Below are 21,161 nucleotides of genomic sequence, written 5' to 3'. Positions count from 1 at the left end.
CTGACACACCCCCATCGTGAAAACCCAAAAAGAATCATTTCGGCTAGTCAAGGCCATTCAAGACAGTTGAAGTACTGTCTGTCAAATCTACTTGCTGTTGCACGTCATCGTCTGTGGAGAGCAGAGCAAAAGTTGGAGAGATTGCGAAGACTATCGATCCCACACTGTAATTTCGGAGGTCCTTTTCACTGGTGCATTATTGACCGAAGTGACCAAATAGGAAAATATCCGACATATAATATTTAATAATTTTCTTGGTAATTATCATCCGTACATCATGACAAGGAAATCGTGTGCAGTGTATGCGACGGGAATCATCTGCGCGCATCTCCTGATAGTCGGGATCGGTTTGCTGGTCGCGCAGATCTTTCCTGCACTGATACACAGCCGCTTAAAGAAGGTAAGCGCATTAAATGGGGGTGTTACGCCAGTCCAACTGAATGATGCACACAACTGGGTCTCATCTAACATAAATACCGCTGTTTTTAATGTCTAGTGTAAAAAGTTAAATCATTAGGCAAGCATTGTGATGCATTTACATCTTTTTGTGTTGCATGAAAAGTTTCCAAGGTCACCAATGAGACCGTTAACTCTGACCATGTGAGCTTGCGCCCTTTGTTCCACTTGTTCTTGTCAGTAAAATAATTGTGAGTTACTCATATTCTACATTGTACATATTATCGACGTGAAATTACAGTACGAGTAACTGAAATGTAACGTTACACACAGGTTGATTGTTGCGCGGACTCGATGAGCCTGATGTCCGCGTTAGACTGCAGTAGTAAATGGGTAAAGTCACACCAGACAGTAAGCAGTAAGTTTTCTCCAGAGAATTCAATATGCATCGTTTGAAATGAAGCGCTAATTAAACAGCGTGCATTTACAAACCTTTTTTTAAATAAAGATCAACTTCATGACTGTAGGCAAGGTGCTGGTCTATTTAAAGCCCGAAAGTATTTATTACAGGAACTTTAATGACTGATGTTATATCCTTTTGTCGTCTTGAGACAACTTTTTTTTTTTTTTTTATTTACTATGGTTTTTTTTGGCTGGGAAGTCAGATGACTCCTGCAGAACAATAACTACTAATATTTTTTTTTCTGGATACGCTTCGAAGTTAACAAATATAAATAAACTGAAAAAAATCTATTGTGCGTGTCTCTTTGCAGGTTTCCTAGAAACTCCAGGGGGTTAATTTATGTTTTTTTCTGTGATGTGAGCATATCTTCAGGAAAATAGCTCTAGTAACATATAGATTTTTTTTAAACATACAATAACCTAGCAGGTCTAGTAGAGTATGACTTTCTATCTTTGAATTCCTGCTATAAATAAACACACATGTTGTATGTTGTAAATCTATATATTGACTGGGCTACTTCTAACATTCACAGTATGGAGTTAGTAGTGAGGTAGGCATTGAGGTGAAACTTAGTTGCTGTGTAATGCTAGCCAGTTACAGTTTACCATCAGTTCAGTGTTTAACTTGGATCACTACATCTTGAAACAATCTAAAGAGATTTTAGACGTAATACATATATTATGGAGAATGTCTTTTTGGCCAGATACTGACGGCTGGTAACTGAATGTACTTAAGCTGACTGGTAGTAGATTTATCTAGCATGTATTTGAGAACTAATAATGTAATAATTTTTAATTGAAATAATTTTCAAGGTCTTGTACGCATTGTTACTTGCATTTTGAGACACTAAAATAGAGAGACTTATTTTTAAAGTTGCAATAACCATGTGAATTGTCAGTTGTTTGCACTTGGTTTTAGATGTTAAGGCAGCAATTGTTAATTAAACAATTATTGCAGTTTCCAAATTTAGAATTGACATTCTTAGACATTCACTGTCATAAAATATGTTACAACATGCACTTGCTTGTTCTTTGACCAAATTGTAATGGATCGGCAATTCCACGCAGGATGTACCTCAGCCCTGTATTCTGTGATTCCTGGCATAGGCTCAAGGCTTCTTATAACCCTGTACTGGGTTGCATGTTATGCAAGGGATTCAGGCACACATCATCAAAGAGTTTCATTTAGCTGAGTAACAATCAGTAGGGTGAAGTAAAACACTACAGGCTTAAAGTGTTTGTTCAGAGTTCATGATTATGTCCTGCACAGCAAGTAGCCTTTACAAAACCTCCAGAATTCCATGCTCAACTCGCCTTTTGCCTATATTGTGTGACTTGTCTGCCAATGCAGCGTTGTAGACTAAAGAATTAAGAGTTAAGCCTGGGAGAAATGTGAGATTACACCACTGTAAACTATCGGTCCAGCAACTTCACCCGAAATTGCATAATGTGAATTGACCACAATAACTATTTTCACCTCTCGTTTATTGTCTTAGAAAATATTCGCTAGTTTTGCGATTGTCACATTTACGTTCAGTATGTAATGTCATTCTTAAAGCATGTAAATATGTACATAGAATGTACTATAGTTTCCTACTCATTCCTGATCTTAGCTGGCACTGTTAGTGGAGTAACAGTAATTAGCATTGGAGCCGTCTTTTACTTACGTATTATCATACAAGAGTCTGCTGACAAGCAATGCCGATGTGCATTTGAATATGTTCAATTAAAAAGTAACATATTGATATATAGTCTGCATGGTATATATTTTCAGTGGCGCTTAAGTGTAATATGAATGAAAAATTAAATATTGTTTGTCAGGCAGCTGGTTTTCCCTTATTGCCCTAGAATAAACAGAATCTCTGGACTTTATTTAAGCATTTGGTCTGCTTAGCTGTTGAAATATTTATTTAACCTCTATTTGACTTTGATTAATTGTGTTAGTACTTCTTGTTTCTCTGTCATCTAAAGTACACTGTCAGTTAAAGTCGTTCAGCCCAGTTTAGAGCATGATCTGCTTGGTTCACAGGTTCCATTTCTCAGTTTGGTTCAAATATTGCAACGCAGCTTCAAAAATCCAGTAAAAAGTCATCCATGATGCTTGCTAAATTACTTCAGTGCATCGACATCACCTTATTTGTGAATTCTTTAGTCTGAATAGTCAAACTTTCGTTTCTCATTAGAGGTGAACAAAGATAAATAAATAAAACCTTGTTTTGTAAGCCTCTTTGCTTCTGTGGTATGTGGATTGAGGTATTTTCCAAAGAAACAGCATTCATGTGATCACATGGTTGCCCCCCGACAGCTTGGAGGAGCATTTGCAGGAGATCTTGTTCAACCAACCAGCTATGAAGAGTCACAGTCACAGAGACTCAACTGGTTGGTTGGATCAAAATCGTGGTCTGGATTTTTCCTTTCTGGACCTGAAATTTTCACCTCTGCCCCAGCACACCAATATATTTACAGGAGATAAAACTGTACTGTCTGACTGCTTTGTAATTGGTAATTAGTAGTGGGTAGCAATTAGCATCATGTGGGCAGTGGTGTTTTAATGATTCACTTATAATTGAAAGATTGTTGGTTTAAATCCCCAACCAACAAGGTACCGCGCCCAGGCGCTGAATTAGCTGCCCCCTGCTATGTCACGATGTCGCATATGGGTTAAATGCAGAGGACACATCTCCTTGTTGTGTGCTGTGGTATGTCAACAATGACCGCTGATCATCTACTTCTAAGTTCTAGTAATTATCAGTGCTCTGTAAATAACAACATTATTAATCTCGGAAAAGGTCACAGTTGCTTTCCTTATGGATGACAGCAAACAAGAAATGTTATTACTGATGTCGAAATGATATCTGTTCACCTACGTCAAGTTTATGCTTCCTGATTAAATCACCCTTATATTATATGTTCATAATTTTTGACACTAGTACTCTTGAAGAAACTGGAAGCTCTGGGATAAATGAAATGTCTTACACATCAAATGATGTTCTTGTGTGAGGTCTGGGGCTGATTCTCTTCCAGCTGTTTTCCAGCTGTAGCAGTAACTCATGAATGTTGTGAAATAAGTACAGAGCAGCAGCTCATTCCCAGAAAGCATTATTAACACTGCAGTTTGAAAAAAGTAATTTCTTCAACAACAACAAAAACAGCGTCTTTGTTATTCGCAGTCTTCAGGACAGCTCAGAACAGACGGAAAGTGCATTTGTGTCTCCTGTCACAGATTTACAAAAACGGACGATCAACCTTTTGCTGCTCACAGAACATCAGTTGGGAATAAAAGCAGTTCTGCTATTTTTTCCCCTGTTGCTTTCAAGTTGGACTGATTTCGTTAAATTATGACAGCTGTGTTTATTTTATTTTTTTTTAGTGTGGGAACCAAGAGGACGATTTGTTTGTTGTGCCCTTGTAAACTTTCTGTACAACCTGTGGTTAAACCGAAGGACATGCTTTGCTGCGATGGCCGATAAAACTGATCAGTGGCATTAGTTTAGTTTTCTAAAACTGAAACCCCAGCAGAGAGAGAGAGAGAGAGAGAGAGAGAGAGAGAGAGAGAGAGTTGTAATATTATTCTGATTGATTCTTCTTTTTCATCTTAATGTATGTAAATAAACCCACAGACTAAATTACTTGCAGACACGTATTATTACACATTTGCCTATTATAGGAAACATTACAAACAAACATCCTTCTTGCTCTTTCATTTAAGCTATAGAATGTTTATTGTTCATTGTGTTGTGTCTTCCTTTAATCCCCAGGAGATAACTTTGACAGAGGGGAGTCGAGTGTTTGAGTCTTGGAAGAACCCCCCTCCCCCGGTGTACATGCAGTATTACTTTTATAATGTCACAAATCCGGAGGAGTTTCTGGCAGGGGGGCGGGCGGCTGTTACTCAGATGGGACCGTACACGTACAGGTGAGCAGGTTACCGCACACAGCTGGATTCCTGAAACTCTTTGTATTTTACGCTAAGAGATTCTCTCACATCCCAGCAAGTGCAGAAGCAGGAACGCAAAAGGGTGCCTTTCAAGACTAGATCAAAGCTAGAAGATTTTTTTTTAGGTTTTATTTAAGGTTTTAATTTGAATTGTCATTCATTTATGGGTATATTGTCAAATGAAGAGGATTCTTGGTATTACAGTATTCTTGATGTGAAAAGATACTGAACCTGAACACCGAATTACCCAACACCTGGACAAAAGGGATTTAGATGCATAATTTCATCCCATTTTTCAAACCCAGAACAAATTTGCAATAAAAAATACAACAGTTGTCAGATTAATAATGATAACTTTTCTAATCTGATTCTTTAGCAATGTGTAATGATGGATGAACTAAAAATTTCATTCATTGTCACTTTTAACCAGGGAATACAGGCCCCGGGAGAATGTGACCTTTGTGGAGAATGGAACTAAAGTCTCTGCTTATAGTCCAAAGACTTTTGTTTTTGAGAGAGACATGTCAGCCGGTGACCCAGAAGTTGACCTTGTGACAACTGTTAACATCCCTTCGGTGGTGAGTCCGCTGAACCTAACTGTGACCTTACCACCTGTTCTGTTTTCTCCTCAAAGCATGTCTGGGAATGTAGAATTCAATCTGCTGTTGTCAGTTCCAATATCAACTTCAAAAACATCCACATACCGACCTAATCGTTGCAGCATGATTTTTCTCAGCAAAAAAAAATCGCTTAACAGGAAAAGAAAAAAATCCTTGTTACAGATGCTGATATTAACTGCACATTTTCATACGTAATGAATTTGATAATGTATATATATTTTTTCAAAAAACACCATCTGAGGTTCTTTTCTGTACTGATTTGACATTAGATTTGGTGCTTTATTGTTCTGTACATTTAGGAGGGGTTAATGGTACAAAGTTACAAGGTAACAAATACCCATGGCCAAATATTCTTTGTCGCTAATTAATTGTTATTGTTTTTAATGACAGGCAGTGATGAACAAAGTGAAGGGCAGCTTTTGGACGAGCAGTATGGTGTCCATCTGGATGAAGTCGCTAGGCGCTGGGCTTTTCATGACACGTCCTGTTCACGAGTTGCTGTGGGGTTTCAAAGACCCACTGCTGACACGCCTTCAGGCCACAAAGCCTGAGATTCACGAGTACTTTGGGCTCATGTACAAGGTATGACCCATCAAACAAGTGTGTGTATGTTCTTTGTGTGTGGACAGACAAAGGAAACATGTTCACTGGAACATTCATGAAACAGTGATGATTCAAAGGCAGAAAAATATTCAATGCCAGTGTCTAGTACTAGAATATTTTTATGTAAATACATTACCAGTCAAAAGTTTGGACCCACCCACCCATAGAAAGGTTTATTTGTACTTTTCTCTACATTTTAGAATAACTGTAAAGACATCAAAACTACAAAATAACATATATGGAATTATGCACTGATTAAAAGTGTATTCAACAAAAAAATAATAATTTCCTGGGGGGGCAGCTCATTGGGGTGGGACTCAAATCCCTGGGCCGGCAGAGTGATCCCAGCATCGCACAGCCCTTAACCCCAATTACTCCAGGGACCGGCTGACCCTACATTCTCCAGTTCCATGGAGGTGGCCTCCTGGGATGCTTGTCCAGCTGGCCTGAAGGAGGTCCCACATCTGCTGAGCACTCAATAGCCGCTTTTCTTTCACTCTCTGGTCAAACTCCTCCAAAATCATTTCTACTATATGAGACACTATTGCTGTCCTTTGTAGGTGACTTGGCGTGTCCAAACTTTTTACCGGTACCGTATACGCTCATTGGCCACCTTATTTGGAATGCCATTCTAATACTGCGGGAGCCTCTTTGCTCTCAGAACAGCCTGAATTGAATTGTTTGTGGCATGGACTGCATATGGAGTTGGGAACATTCCTTAGAGATCCTGGTCTATGTTGACAAAATTAGATCTCGCAGTGTCTGCAGATTTATTAGCTTTGAATCTCCAGTTCCACCACATCCTGAACGTGCTCTGGGATTTAGGTCTGGTGATCATTGAAATGCACTGAACTCATTGTTCTGTTCATGAAACCAGGCTTGACATGACTTCTGCTCAGTGACATGGCACATTATCCCGCTATAAGTGGAAGATGGCTGCATTTTGGCCATAAACGATGCATCCTTGGATTTGTGCCATTCAACTGTTATGTTTGAAAATCCCTGGAGATCAGCACTTTCTGCAATACTCACCCCCCCGCCTGACACCAACAGCCATGCCACAATCATAAATCACATTTGTACTTATTATAATTTTTGAACTGACCATTAACTGAAGCTAATAAAGTGGCAGTGAGGGTATATACTGTAGGAGTGTGCGAGTGTATACATAAAGTACACGTACATATTACAGGCATCTTGAGTTTTTGTCATAATTCAATATGGCTCAAAGCTGACTCTTGCTAACTCACAGATCTATGACAGAGTCCAGAAAACTTTTTTGGCGTTTATGTTTTAGCATTTGATCTCTTGTCTGTTCAGTAAGGTTGATCTACAATTTTTGGTTATTGTTTTTTATATACTGGCATTATAATAGCTGCTGTTAGGAGCTGAAAAAAACACACTTGCTTTATTTCTCTTGCCAGAAAAATGGAAGCCTAGACAATCATTTTGTTTTCCTCACGGGTGAAAGTGACTACTTGGACTACACCAAAGTGGTTGCATGGAACGGCGAAAGGTAACAGGAAAGATAAAGGATCATTCCAAAGCAAAAGAAAACAAACATTTTAAAAAGTGCAAAGAAAACTGTTTCTGAGTAGAAATGTGTGTCCAAATGACTTCATAAATTATATTACCAATTAGAAAGTATATGTGAGTTTAGTGAGTCATAGTGTATGCCCTTTAACACAGTTTCTCTAATGACCATATCTCAAGAGAAAACATCCTGATATTGAATTTTTAACACGCTTTTTTTTAAATAATGCACTGGGAGCAGGATGTGCTCATTTCGCCAGCATTGTCCTCTTTGCAGCCAGTTGACGTATTGGTCCTCCAACCAGAGCAACATGATCAACGGCACCGACGGCAGCACCTTCCACCCACTTCTGTCCAGGAAGGAGCGCCTCGATGTCTTCTCTCCTGACCTCTGCAGGTTGGTAGGCGGGGCTGGCAGTCAGTGCCAGTAAAACTCTTTAGAGAAGTGATTCCTAATCTGGTTCTCGGGGACCCACAGCAGTCCTCGTTTTAGCGGGAGCTGAGAGGGAGCAAAAACGCGGACCGTCTGTCGGTCCCTGAGGACCGCGTTGGGAAATACTGATATTACTGAGATAATACTGAGATTTCTGGCAGAAGTCATGAAGCCCCTCAATCCACTGAACTATGCACAACTTTATAAATGAACAATAAAATAGCACTTAGTAGTAAAAAGTTAGCAAGAGCTGGTTCCATTTTCATCACACTCTACGAACCACAATGTGTCAGATTAAAATAATCTCAATGCTCAAATGCATTTTTATTCTGTGGTTTTCTGTGATTTAATGACCAGTCCCAAGAAAAATATATATACTTTTACAATTAAGGTGTGAGTCTTTTGTGCTTTAACTCCTGCATTCGCTGAATTAAAATTGAAAAAAATCTACTATTTACTACTGTTTAAGGTCTTAATTTGAATTATTATCCAACAATTATATATTGTGAAATGAGGAGAATTCTTGGTAATGCAGTATTCTTCATCTTAAATGTACCTGTACACTAAATTAACCAACATCTATTTAATGTTCACAAAACTGTTATGAAAAAGATATTTCTTTTCAATTTCACAAAATGTTTACTTTAAATTTAAGTAGTATGTGGATTTATTTCTGGGTTAGAAGACAAATTGTTTTATACATAATTGACTGTCCATTAATTATAGATAAAAAAAATTTATGTTTGTGTAACCATGAAACCAGATAAAATTTATGTAAATAATAATCAACACGCATTCACACACACAATGTCCTAAAATTATCTGGACAACCTTGACTGAAGTAAACAAGTGATTATGGAAATGACGGCTCTACTGTGCTAAAAATTCCTGCAGTGGAAAATCTGACCCCAGCATTTGCACATGTTGGAGGTCATGTTTTTATGGCTGTGACTTTTCACCTATAATGGGCGCCGTCTTCTCATTGTCATTGTCATATTTTGGCACACAAGACTGCTTACGACATAAACAATTTTATCAAATCTCCTTCATAACTGCTTTACTCTGCCTGTACACCACTTAGGTATTACTTGCTGGGAAAGCAAGCTTGGTCTCACTTAATACAAACTGAGCTGAACCGAAAGGGACCATGAGGGATCAAATAAAGGCAATCTGACAAATCCAAAACTAGCAAGAGTAGAACTAAAGTATATAGACATAGAGGGGAAAATACACAGGCTAGCAACAACTATCTGTACATACAGGGTGAACACAGCAGTAACAATACTCACAACAGAAGGACGGGGCTGGGGTAGATGCTTATATGCACACATGACAACAAGAGACAGGTGTAGGTTATTACCAATTATATACAAATGACTAGAAACTACAGGGAACAGGTGAGGATTCTTAACAGGCACTAAGGACTCAGGAATCAAATGCTAGGAGGTACAGAGAACACAGGTGAAACATGATGTGACTACAAGTAAGGATAACTAACAAAGGTACAAATCAAGGAGCGATGCAGAAACACAAGAAAACATAATTAACATGGTATACAAAATAGGCCCTAGTGCACAAAAAAACGTAAAAGTTTAACAGTAAACCCATTTGGAGGTGATGCTTGGTTTGTAGCTGCCCGCTTAGCCCATCCAGCCACATGACGGCCTGGGGAATAGGGGAACACATTAGGCATAGGACAGTGCTAAAAACTGAGGAAAGAACGGGATAGCTAGCGACACTTGCTGGCCAAACAGGGAAATGGAGGCAGGGACAGATCACGGAGGGATCCAGCATATTTTTCATACACTTATATATTTATTTTTAATTCAAAGCATACTGTGTGGGCAAAAACCTATATAGATCTTTATAGATTTGCACGTTTATTAACAGTAAGAATAGCTCCTTCTAGCTTGGATACGGCCCATATGCCAGCTTTTGCCTAGGTTTGTTTTATACTGTCAAGTCTAGTTAGACAATGTCAAAACTTTGATCGTAAATTAATCTAAGATTGATGTGGATCATATATATATGAATATGAGTATGAATTTGTGATGGAATGTATCTCTGCACACGCATGAGGGTCTGTGCGTTGACTGAGTTTTCGCTCTGTCTCACTTTCCATGAAGGTCCATACATATGAAGTATATAGAAGATGTGGTGGTCAAAGGGATCCCTGCGTATCGCTTCGCACCTCCTCGAGACGTTCTGGCCAGCGCTGAGGAGAACCCTGCTAACGCTGGGTTCTGTGTGACCACTGGCGGCTGTCTAGGCACGGGCGTGCTTGATGTCAGCGTTTGCCGTAATGGTAAGAAAGGACATCCCTAGTCCAGTCAAACATGTCATCTGCCAAGTCTGAACACAGCAAAAATAAAAAGTATGAATTTTTGGTTCAGGATTGGGGCCCAATGAAGTATAGCCTTAGATATTGCCTTTGGAAAGTATTGTTGCTTGTTCAAAACTGTACCCTGATGAATACGTCATGTTCTTGGAGTCCTCAGCATTTCAAATGAATGCAGAGTGCAAGACTGGGGTCAGATGGCCTTTCCCTTCCCACAAATGGCCTTTCGCACAGAAGAGAACGAGGATTATTAGTAGACTGTTGCACTTTTTTGTCTTTACTTGTGTGCCATGAGTTTTGCTCTGACAGATGTATATGCGGATATTACCCCGGTGCTTTATCAGTGAAAACAGGGTGACGTTTCATTCTCCCATCGCTACAGGGGCTCCTGTTGTCGTCTCATTTCCGCATTTCTATCTGGGAGACAGGAAATACGTTCAGGCCATTGACGGGTTGTCTCCAAACCAAGAGGACCATCAAACATATCTTGACCTTAATCCGGTACAGGGAACTTCTTTAAACTTAAATAAATTAGCAAAGGCATATCATTTTATCCAGCATTCATATTTTACTGTATAGTACCTCATTTAATTGTTTTAATACTGTATAAATCTGATTACTTGGCCCAAGTACTTAACACTACAATGGAAAAGTTACCTTAATTTCCTCCAATGCGAGTCCTTTTATTATATGATTCTATGATACACACTGTCAGAAAAATGGGAACAGCCCTGGTACACGTTTGTTCCCCAAGGTACAAACAACATTAATGCACCACCAATGGTACAATAAATGCTCCTCAGAGTCCATTTCTGTACCTTAAAAGGTACATTTGCCTGCAGCTAGGGTACAACTGGCAGACCCCTGAGGGTAGAGCCCCAGTGACAAGTTACCCTCAAAGGTACAAATTGGTACCTTTTTTCTGACAGCGTACTGACCTTATAGAGTATTCTTTTAAATTTGTTTATGCCTAAAATAATTGCGCAAATAAGACAATATACACTCAATGGCCACCTTATTAGGTACACCTGTCTAGTACTGAGTAGGACTTTTTCATCTAGAATCGCTTCAAAGGTAGAGGTAGAGGAGTATATGGGTTTGTGTTTGCTGTGTTTGCTACTTGTAGCAGTTTCAGACACTCAGAGACACAGACAGGCAGATATAATATTATATACGGTCCCTTTATTAGGTACATCTAGCTAGCACTGTGTAGGTACCATTTCTACCTCCATAACCATGTCAAGGGTATGAGTTTTGCATTCAAAGATGCCTTTCTGCATGCCACTGTTGTACCAAGCTGTTATTTTTGCACTTATGAGCTTTCGGTTCGCTTTAACGAGCCTGGCATTTCTCCTCTGTTAATAATGAGGTGTTTTTTACGCACAGAACTGCCACTAATGCTGTTTTTCGTCTTTTCCCAACCCGGTTATTGCACTATTGCCTGTGATTTCCAGAAAGTGTATTATGCGAAAATTCCCGGAAGTGTGTCTGCTGCTGAATTTCTGGAACGCCACAAGTGGCACCAGCAAACACACCACATTCAAAATCGGTTAGATCAGGCATCTTAGCCGTTCAGATGCTCCGCCAAACAGTAACTGAACCTCTTGACCTTGCCTGTATTCAGTTGCAAACCACATGACTTGCTATTCAGAGGAACAGGTTGTTTGTGTTTAGAACTATGTGCACGTAACAAGCTGGCCACTGTGTGCACATTACCATCGAGCGTTCATAGAATAGATGCAGTCATAAGAATGAGAAATGAAATTTAAACTTAGCAAAACACAGAAAATTACCAGCTGTAGAATAGATAGATAGATAGATAGATAGATAGATAGATAGATAGATAGATAGATAGATAGATAGATAGATAGATAGATAGATAGATAGATAGATAGCCTTTATTGTCCTATAAGGATATTTGTCTTCACAGTCTGATCACCACAAACACAAGTGCATTACAGGCCTCGGCCATGTTAAACATATTAGACCGCTACTTAGATTTAAATACATAGAATGCACACATAAACATATACACACAATATACATCCAATTAGTAGCTGAGATTTGAATGCTATCCATATACCATTTCTATGCTTTCTATATAAGGTATATGTTTTATATTATATTCATATTGCAGACCACCGGTATTCCTGTTCGTGCCTCCAAAAGAGCTCAAATAAATATCCTTCTGGAAAGAATCAGCGGTTTCCCGTAAGTAGAATAGGCCTCCTTTGCTGCAGGTACTCCTACCAGAAAACTGCTGTGCCGATTAGTGTCAGCCAGTACAAATAACAAATGCAATATTAGCATGATGCAGTGGTTTGAAGGGTGGCACTGTAGGTGTGATTCTCACAGACTGTGAGGTGAATCGATATCTCTAAATGGCCCAAGGTGAGTGTGTCTCATGTACTGTACTCCCATCCGGGGTCCCCCAGCCTTTTGTCCTGTGTTTCTTCAGATGGACTCTAGGTTCTGTGCAGCAGGGGTGTTGCTAGAGTTTTTGGGCCCCGTGAAAGTGTATCATGTTAGGCCCCCACCCCAGACTAGTTCAATTATGTTCCAAATTCTTTAGGACCCCTGACACCCATCTCCTAACTCTGCCCTCCTTTATAGTGCCCCAGCTCTGTACTACATAATTGGTTATAAGTCATTATTCATTGTGGTGACACTTCATTTGATGGGGCACGAATACTTTGTAACAACTCAGTTACTACTGAGCTACAGATCATGAACAAATCGTGAACAAATATAGTTGCTACTTCAGATAAAACATGCGGCACTATTCATTAATGATGAAAACACGAGATCAGTATTTACAACCTTTGTGGTTGTAAATAAAAAATGTCCTTACTGGATAATGGTTTTCTGAACTAATTGTGGAATAAATTTGCTTAAGCTAGAAAAGTTAAGGCCATTTTAGAAACTTGATCTGAAAATGTCTTCTACTTTCCATTAGGATGACAAGATATCTGAATCGGACTATCTTCCCAGTCATGTTTATAAATGAGGTAAGATACTATCTTTGTCATGATTAACTTCCCCTGGACCTCGTCCTAGTACTACAGTGTAATTAATTCCTTATTTATTCATCTTGTAGTAACTGTTTTACATGTTATATTTTTTAAATGATTGTTTAATGTATTTCCAGTCAGTGGTGATCGATGATGCTTCATCAATGAAGATGAAGAAGTTACTGCTTATAGAGAAGTTGGTCTCCAACTTCCCCTTGCTGATTATTGGTTTGGGGGTCATTATGCTTCTGGTATTCATTATCCTTATCTTCAGGTTCCATCAGCAGAAGGTAGGCCCATTAGCGAACGTTATAACCAGCTCACAAAAATGCTACATCCCAGTATTCTATAGACTCTTGGAACTTGAGAAGGCAGATACCATTATATATGGTAATGTTGTTATGTGTTTTTGCAAAAATAGTTAAGTTTTCAAGATAAAGTAAAAAGATTTATCATACAGTGTTTAAAACGTCACCATGCGGACATGCTAAAACAGCTTTCTTTCATTACTCTGTCTGCCTTTAACGTTAAAATTGTTTGCAAATTAATCGCAGAATGCGTCAAACATTACGAGCACCTATATTAATAATGCATGAACTGTAAACTAGCACCACTAAAAAACGGTAACTTTTTATAAGCTACGTCGGCGTCGATATATATTTTTAATCTATCGCTTTGTTTCTCTTCACAGAAAAACATAAAGCACAGTAAGGTGTACACTCCGGTCAATTATAAAGCAGAAGATCCTGCAGAAAGTGATCAGACTCTGCCCTTAAAAAATGGCTCCCACGTTGGCATGTCCACAGTGGATGGAGAGAAATCCTGAAACGGAGATGGCCTTGAGGGGGGGGGGGGACTAGGAGGCAATTGGGGGGGAGGTGGGAGGGGAGTGGGATACAGCGGCAGGGACGGATTACGGACCGGGCCAGCGGGGCCGCTGCCCAGGGGCCCTTGGGGTGCAGGGGGCCCGTGGGGCCCCTAGCCCAAAACAATTTGCAACGCTTATCAAGAATGTATTTTCGTTTGTCTATTTTAGAGGGCCTACATTCTTTGATCCTCTGCCTACAAGGGCCCCTGACCCTATAGGGAGGGCGTTTGGCTGCCAAGGGCCCTCGCGAACGTTTTGCCCAGGGGCCCACACAACCCATAATCCGTCCCTGTACAGCGGCTGTAGTAATGAAAGGCATAAATGCTTCTATGCAGTGGTTCATGTCATACTTTTGCTCAGGACTGTCAAATTAAATGCTGCACTTCCAGGTCACGTGACCTGAGCCAGTGCAGTCATTTTTGTTCCCAGAAACACATGGAGCCTGTATTCTATTCATATGTCATGTTCATCAGGGAACAGAACTGGGCTCCTAGCATATGGACAGTGTACAGTTGACATTAGAAAAGTGTACAAACTGAGGCCTGGTCACCCTTGGTTACAAGGATATGTTGATATAGAAACACAATATTAAGATCTGAATATACACTGTAAATGGATGTGCAATCTCTTTTTCATTGTTCCACACTATCAGTGTAGTCAAAGTGATGCGATAATCCCATCATTCAACGATCTTGTGCTAAATAAGCAGACAATCGATGGACTGATGGATGGATACCCTGTAATGTACAATCCGTTTTCCTCAAACATGCCATATACATTCATGGGTATCTTCTGCTTGTAAAAGTAAGAGCACTTATTGATACACGTCCAGTGTCTCTGTTGTGGTAGACATGTTTTCACTGCAGAAATTACTATAAAACTTTCAGCTAACAAGCAAGCGCAGTATTCGTTGGCTTTTACGCACAAGCATTTATCATTATTTTTTGATCAATTAAAACATTTACATTCCCTTTACTGAATTGTTTCTTTAAGAATCCTAGCTATAATCTAACTATAAGACAATAATGTCCATGTATTGGTCATGAACTGGTTCTTTTCTCATGCCCCCTATTGTAGTTGTACTGGACAAGTAAACTACTTTTACACTGAAAAATTATTTGATTATGAATCATATTATGATATCATCAGGAATATCAGTAATACATAATATAACCAAGTATATAATGTGAATTTTTCCATTGGCATTACATTGTCATCTTTTCATGATTTTATTTTAGCCACTTTATAGGTCTTGTTGTGCATTTCAATAATGGCTATTATGATTAATTATATTATATTATATTAAGTTGAATACATAAGTTCTTCATTAAATCTGTTTCCTCAATGGTATAACTTCACAGAGTACAATCATTACATTGTCAGTTTAGGTAACTCAGACCCTAACTTCATATTAGTTCACTATGTGTTGTACATAGTGTACTTGCTATGACCATCTTTACATACACAAGAAAGGAAGGGCTGTTTCTAGAGTTAAAATTCTTCTGCAGAAATGTGATAAACCGTGAGATAAATAACTTTTTATGCCTATATTATTTAAAGAAATGGTAAAGTAGAATTATATGGCTAAAAGCTAAAGAAATACTCTACAGCCTTGCATTTAGAAGTAAATTACTAATGTGTGCCACCATCTCAGCAGTGGGGGACTATGCATTCAGCGAGACAAGACACCATGTTGCCTTTGTGATATGCATGTAGAGTAGCTGATCTAGGGCTGTTAGAGTAGTGTGTTGACTTTTCATTATCAAAATTTTTTTACCTTTGCAAAATTGTGCCTGGCATGGCACCTACCAACCCACCGTGCCACCCATGCTGTGCGGAGAGATTATTCTTGATCTCTAAGTTAAACAAAGCACGTATCCATCCTTCACAGACAGATTATTCTTGATCTCTTAAGTTAAACAAAGAAGCAGTACCCATGCTTCATTGAAAGTACCAGGCCATGTCACACAGAGTTTAAGAATAATGTTCCGAAGTATGTAAAAGGGGTGCTCTGGTCAAAGCAGAGTGCATGCTGGGATTGGAAGCTGCTTTCAATCCCTGCCCGCCACGTTGCGTGTCCGCGGTATGGGGGCTCAGCGGACGCTACACTGGCTAGGACAGCTGAGCTGTGTTTCTTTCCTTCTTGTGACACCGCAGCTACATCCGCAGACATCAATATGTAATGTTTACAGTCAGTCTCCCCCCCCCATTTCACTTGTGTGCTGTTTGTTGAGTATTGGATTTCAGTCTTTGGGAAGCTCATAAAATTAGATTGTTTGATTGTTTTCTTTCTTTTTTTCTATGTGATGCGCTGATGATTGACTACAACTATAAAATATTTGATGCATATCTAAGGGTCTCGCCTTCATCATAAGCAGCAGTAACAGTATTGGGGTAAATGCAGGCGAAAAGGATTTGGGTTTTTTTGGAGCTCTGAGAATCAGATAAAAATTATGTCGCGACCCAGACTATAAGACAGTATTATTTTTACAATAATTTGTAATATAATTTGAAATTATGAAAGCACCTGGGTGTAAATTATAATTAATTGCAGATGACCTGTAAGTTATATGTAAGTTAGACCTATTTATGGTCAAACATGTAGATAACCTCTGCACTGATGCTATGTACCACATCTGGCTCATATTTACTTTGTTTTCTTGTTATTCAAGTGAGGCATCATATTGAAAATATTTAGATATAACAAAAATTGATAGTAGCAGTATGGTTTTAAAAATTTAAGAATGCAGTTATGCTTTCGTAAAAACACTGTAATACACATAGTTAAATAAAAGTACATTTTGCTGAAGTATCTGCCTTTTGGTTTCTGGGTTCATTCTGTTTTTTCTGCTCTTCGATCTTCATCTTGTTGATTTTGCCTGTTTTCTGTTTACTTTGATCACATGATTACAAACAGTAAATTGGTCTCCTTTCCCACCGTCTGTGGCCTTTGCCATGTATGAATGTATAAATGGAATATAGTTTCTATTTTGGACCCTTCATTATTCAGTCAGTAATACACACATTACATATGCAAAGACAACACGTCAAATGTGGGAGACTGGAAAAGTGTAATGCTAAAACAGAAACATCTGGTTGTATATTTCACAACTAATTAGGGTACTTGGCAACAGGTCAGTTGCATGACTGGGTATTTAGAGATATCTCTATATGTTATCATGGGCTGATACCTGCTTCCTGAACAAGTCTGTTTATTTTTGAATTAGCCACATCCTGTTGTGGCTAGGGATCCCCACGGAGCTGGCACCCGCGATATATAGCTGGACTGGATGACAGGGAGCTATTTTATTGATGTAAGGAATGTACTGTGTACTCTGTGGCAATGATAATGTGTAATACAGAGACTTAACATCTCCATTGCTACCCTTGAATAATGTCATACAGCCAATTATTATCTAATATTACTAATCTTGAACTTTATTTGTCCCACGAAGATTCATGTATAAGGGCTACACATGAATCCACTATCAAGGACAGTACGACGGGTTCAGAACACAAAACTCCTTCACTGCTGACTGGGTACAAAATGCTCATGTCTCCCTGCTGTTTCTTCCCAAGGTCAATGGAGCCAAATACTGCTGTTTTTTTTTTTTTGAGGAAATCCTGTTTGTCCGCAACAGCCCTGAGCCTGGGGTAGGGGCTCAGCTTGCAGCTGGACAGTGACCCTAAATATATAGCCAAGACTTCACTGGCGTGTTTTAAAATCAAGAACCGGAATGTTGTAAAATAGCCCAGTCAAAGCCCAGACTTCATTCCGAATGAGAATCTGTGGCAAGACTTCTCCAAGAATGGGGAAAAGTTGCAAGATCGAGATGTTGAAAGCCTGTCAAGACTTATGCCAAAAAACTTGCAGTTGGAATTGCAATCAAAGGAGGTTCTGGCAAGTACTGACTTGTAACTTGTACAACTAACAAAAATCTTCATTATAGAAATAAATGTTCATGTTACTGATAGAAGCACCAAGTACCAGGACTTTGGGATCAACTGGAAGAGCCATTTTAGTAATTTTCCTTTTCTTTGTACAAATATTTACCCAAAATGCCCTTATAAAAGAACACGACCATATACAGTGTTTGTCAGTACCTGAGCACTTATTAAACTTTCCAGAGATAGTAAGGTCATATTTGTATAGCATAAAGGGAGTAATGTGCAATTTGTGTGCAATTTTAAACTACCTCTCTGCAAATTGCTTGCTACTTAAATTAGCATGTGTCATATAATATATAGCATATAATATCAACCCAGACATCATCTGAGATCTGAACACTGAAATCTAGTTCCCACCCCATTTACTGACATTGCAGGACACCTCATGCTGTGTACAATGCACTATATGTCTTTGATATAAAACGACGGGATGGGTGCCTAGATGATAGTCAACTGAGAGCTGTACATTAGTGATAAATAAAATGGCATCATTTGCGTAAAGGGAGAGCAGATGCTGTTTGCCCACGAGGACACCTGAAATCTGCGGGTCTCCCCTTATCGCCATAGCTAGAGGTTCAATAACGATACTTAATAACAAGGGAGATAATAGACAGCCTTGGTTAGTGCCTCTCTCCAGACCGAAAGGGTTAGAGCACAGGCCGTTCGTTAACATTTGTGCCTTTATACCCCCCCCCCCCCCCAACTTGCTCTTTGTAGAGTAAGCTGGCTGTGAAGGGCAGCCTCCTGTAGTGGCACCCAGGGAGCTGGGGGGTTAAGGGCCTTGCTCAAGGACCCACCAACGTGCTGAAGCTTTTCTCTCTGAGGAAACTGTATAACATTCAATACTCTTCTTATATCATTAGAAGACTGCCTGCCTTTAATAAATCCAGTTTGATCTGGATGTATTACTTGGGGAAGTATAGCTTGCAATCTGCATACCACAATTTTAGCTGAGATCTTTGCATCAACAGGCATTAAAGTAATTAGCTTGTACCACGTTTGATCCTCTGGATCTTTACCAATTTTATGTAGGAGTGTTATGTTTGAATATGTCATGGATGGGGGAAGGGAACCCTCTCTAAGCATTATTAAACATATTCAGCATGGGTGTGGACAATGTTTTAATAAATACGTTATAGAATTCTGCCTGAACCCACCTGGCCCCAGGGACTTACTGGGAAGATGACTTACCGTCCTCAGCAGTCCTGCTTCTGAGCGCGGGGCATTAAGGAGACTCTGGTACTCTGCAGAGACTTGTTTAATATGGAGTTGAATTTTATTAAGGAATTCAGACATTACCACATCAGAGTCCCCACCTGGTGAGTTTTTCGTAATATAATAATTGATACTTTATTGATCCCTCTGTGGGGAAATTGTCTTTACGCCTCCCTCAGCTTGCTCCATGTAGAGTAAGCTGTCCGTGCCCACAATGGTGCCCCGGGAGCTGGGGGTTACAGGCCTTGCTCAAGGACCCACAGACATGCTGTGGCTGGGTTTGAACCTGTGACCTGCTGCTTACAGGCACACAGGCTTAGCCCACTGCACCACACGCTGTCTTTAATAATCTTTAAAGACATTATTGATTTCACATCTTAAATATTTACATTCCTGTGCAGAATTTCTAATTACTAGAATGAATGACTGACCTGCTTCCCTTTATTAAATTTCACTAGATATCTGACAGGTTCCCGTATTTATACAATTTCATTCTAGCTTTCAATAACGCCAAGTCAAGTTTATTGTGAATGACAGTATTTAATATAGTAATTACATTTAATCAAGTTACTATTAAACTGCATGCAAATTAATATTTCAGTTGCTGAGCTAGGGACCTGTGTCCATATTTGGAACGTTATGCTGCTGGCTATCTTACCACTACTGGCTCTTGTACAAGCAACCTTTTACAGATTTAAGTGCTCCAGGGGGTCAAATGGATTTCATAAGAATTCTTGTAAATCTTATGGGAAAAATTACTGCTTGTCCCAGAACAAAATGTCATCCACGGGACACAAGAATCCTAAGGCGGAGTGGGGATTGTCCTGAGAGACGGGGGCAGATTTTGCAGTGCCAGTGCCCGTTAAAAAACCCAATCAGATCAAGTGACACAGCGCGTGCAGAGCAAGTTACTGTACGCTTCCTTATTTATTTCCCGTTGTTTTCTTCACTTCCCTTCTTAGCAATTTCCCCTTTTCACCACAACACAGGTTTCACTCCTTTGGATTCACATTCTTACTTTGCACGTTTTCCTGTAGCACACAGATTCCTGTAAAATAACAGCCTCTATCTAACGTTCAAATAACAGATACACTGTAGAAATACCGTTAGAAAGGGATTTCATTAGAACTGTATGACTGGCATGGAAGATGGAGGGAGGATGACGTTTGTGCAAGGAGCCAAAGGTAGTGCAACATTTGGAGGCAAATACAAATGACTCATATACAGAGTGACTGACAAAAAACTAGCCTGTATTGGCATTATAATAGACTGATGTATGGGGCTACTTCTGTGTGCCACCCCCCCCATAGCCAATCTTGGAAAGAATGTTATTAGAAGACAATAACTTTTATTTCTGTCAAAATATTACAGCAGCTAATATGCCTGATCTAAGCGATAATAAATGTGGTGTGATTCAAGCTGCTTGATATTGTGGTAACAGCATGTCTGAAACAGCCACTTCTTTAGGGGGTTTTCATGCACTGCAGTGACTGGTGGGGAATTTCTGATGTAACAGGGAGCCCCTGCACCCAGTCACCACCCAGAGGGAAGAGGAGGTGATGCAGCCATGCAAGGAACTGGGGGCTCCCCTGACCAGCAGACTGGATCCTGTGGGCAGCGCAGCAGTGCTGTACAGGACGGGCCAGAGCAGACTCTGCTTTCTGAGGAGGTTCTGGTCTTTTAACATGCGCATCAAGTTGCTGTGTATGTGGAACCCACAGAAGCTAGTAGCAGATGAGATGGTGTTGGTAAATAATATGAGCAATTCTCACCATCCACATCAGAGGGTGCTATCCT

At 39.6% G+C, this 21,161-nt stretch overlaps 1 protein-coding gene across 1 annotated transcript; it reads left to right on the top strand.

Moving 5' to 3' along the window:
- Positions 1–35: 35 nt before the first annotated feature.
- On the top strand, positions 36–17,010 carry LOC125745828 (lysosome membrane protein 2-like). Its single transcript, XM_049019042.1, has 12 exons — positions 36–400; positions 4,617–4,774; positions 5,226–5,373; positions 5,806–5,997; positions 7,443–7,534; positions 7,829–7,948; positions 10,111–10,289; positions 10,705–10,823; positions 12,460–12,533; positions 13,279–13,330; positions 13,471–13,623; positions 14,025–17,010. The coding sequence occupies exons 1-12, from the start codon at positions 278–280 to the stop codon at positions 14,157–14,159; spliced, it is 1,545 nt and encodes a 514-aa protein (XP_048874999.1). The 5' UTR covers positions 36–277; the 3' UTR covers positions 14,160–17,010.
- Positions 17,011–21,161: the final 4,151 nt, after the last annotated feature.

Source organism: Brienomyrus brachyistius, chromosome 7, assembly GCF_023856365.1.
Source record: "Brienomyrus brachyistius isolate T26 chromosome 7, BBRACH_0.4, whole genome shotgun sequence".
NCBI classification, from domain to species: Eukaryota; Metazoa; Chordata; class Actinopteri; order Osteoglossiformes; family Mormyridae; genus Brienomyrus; species Brienomyrus brachyistius.
This window is presented reverse-complemented; position numbering and strand designations above follow the sequence as displayed.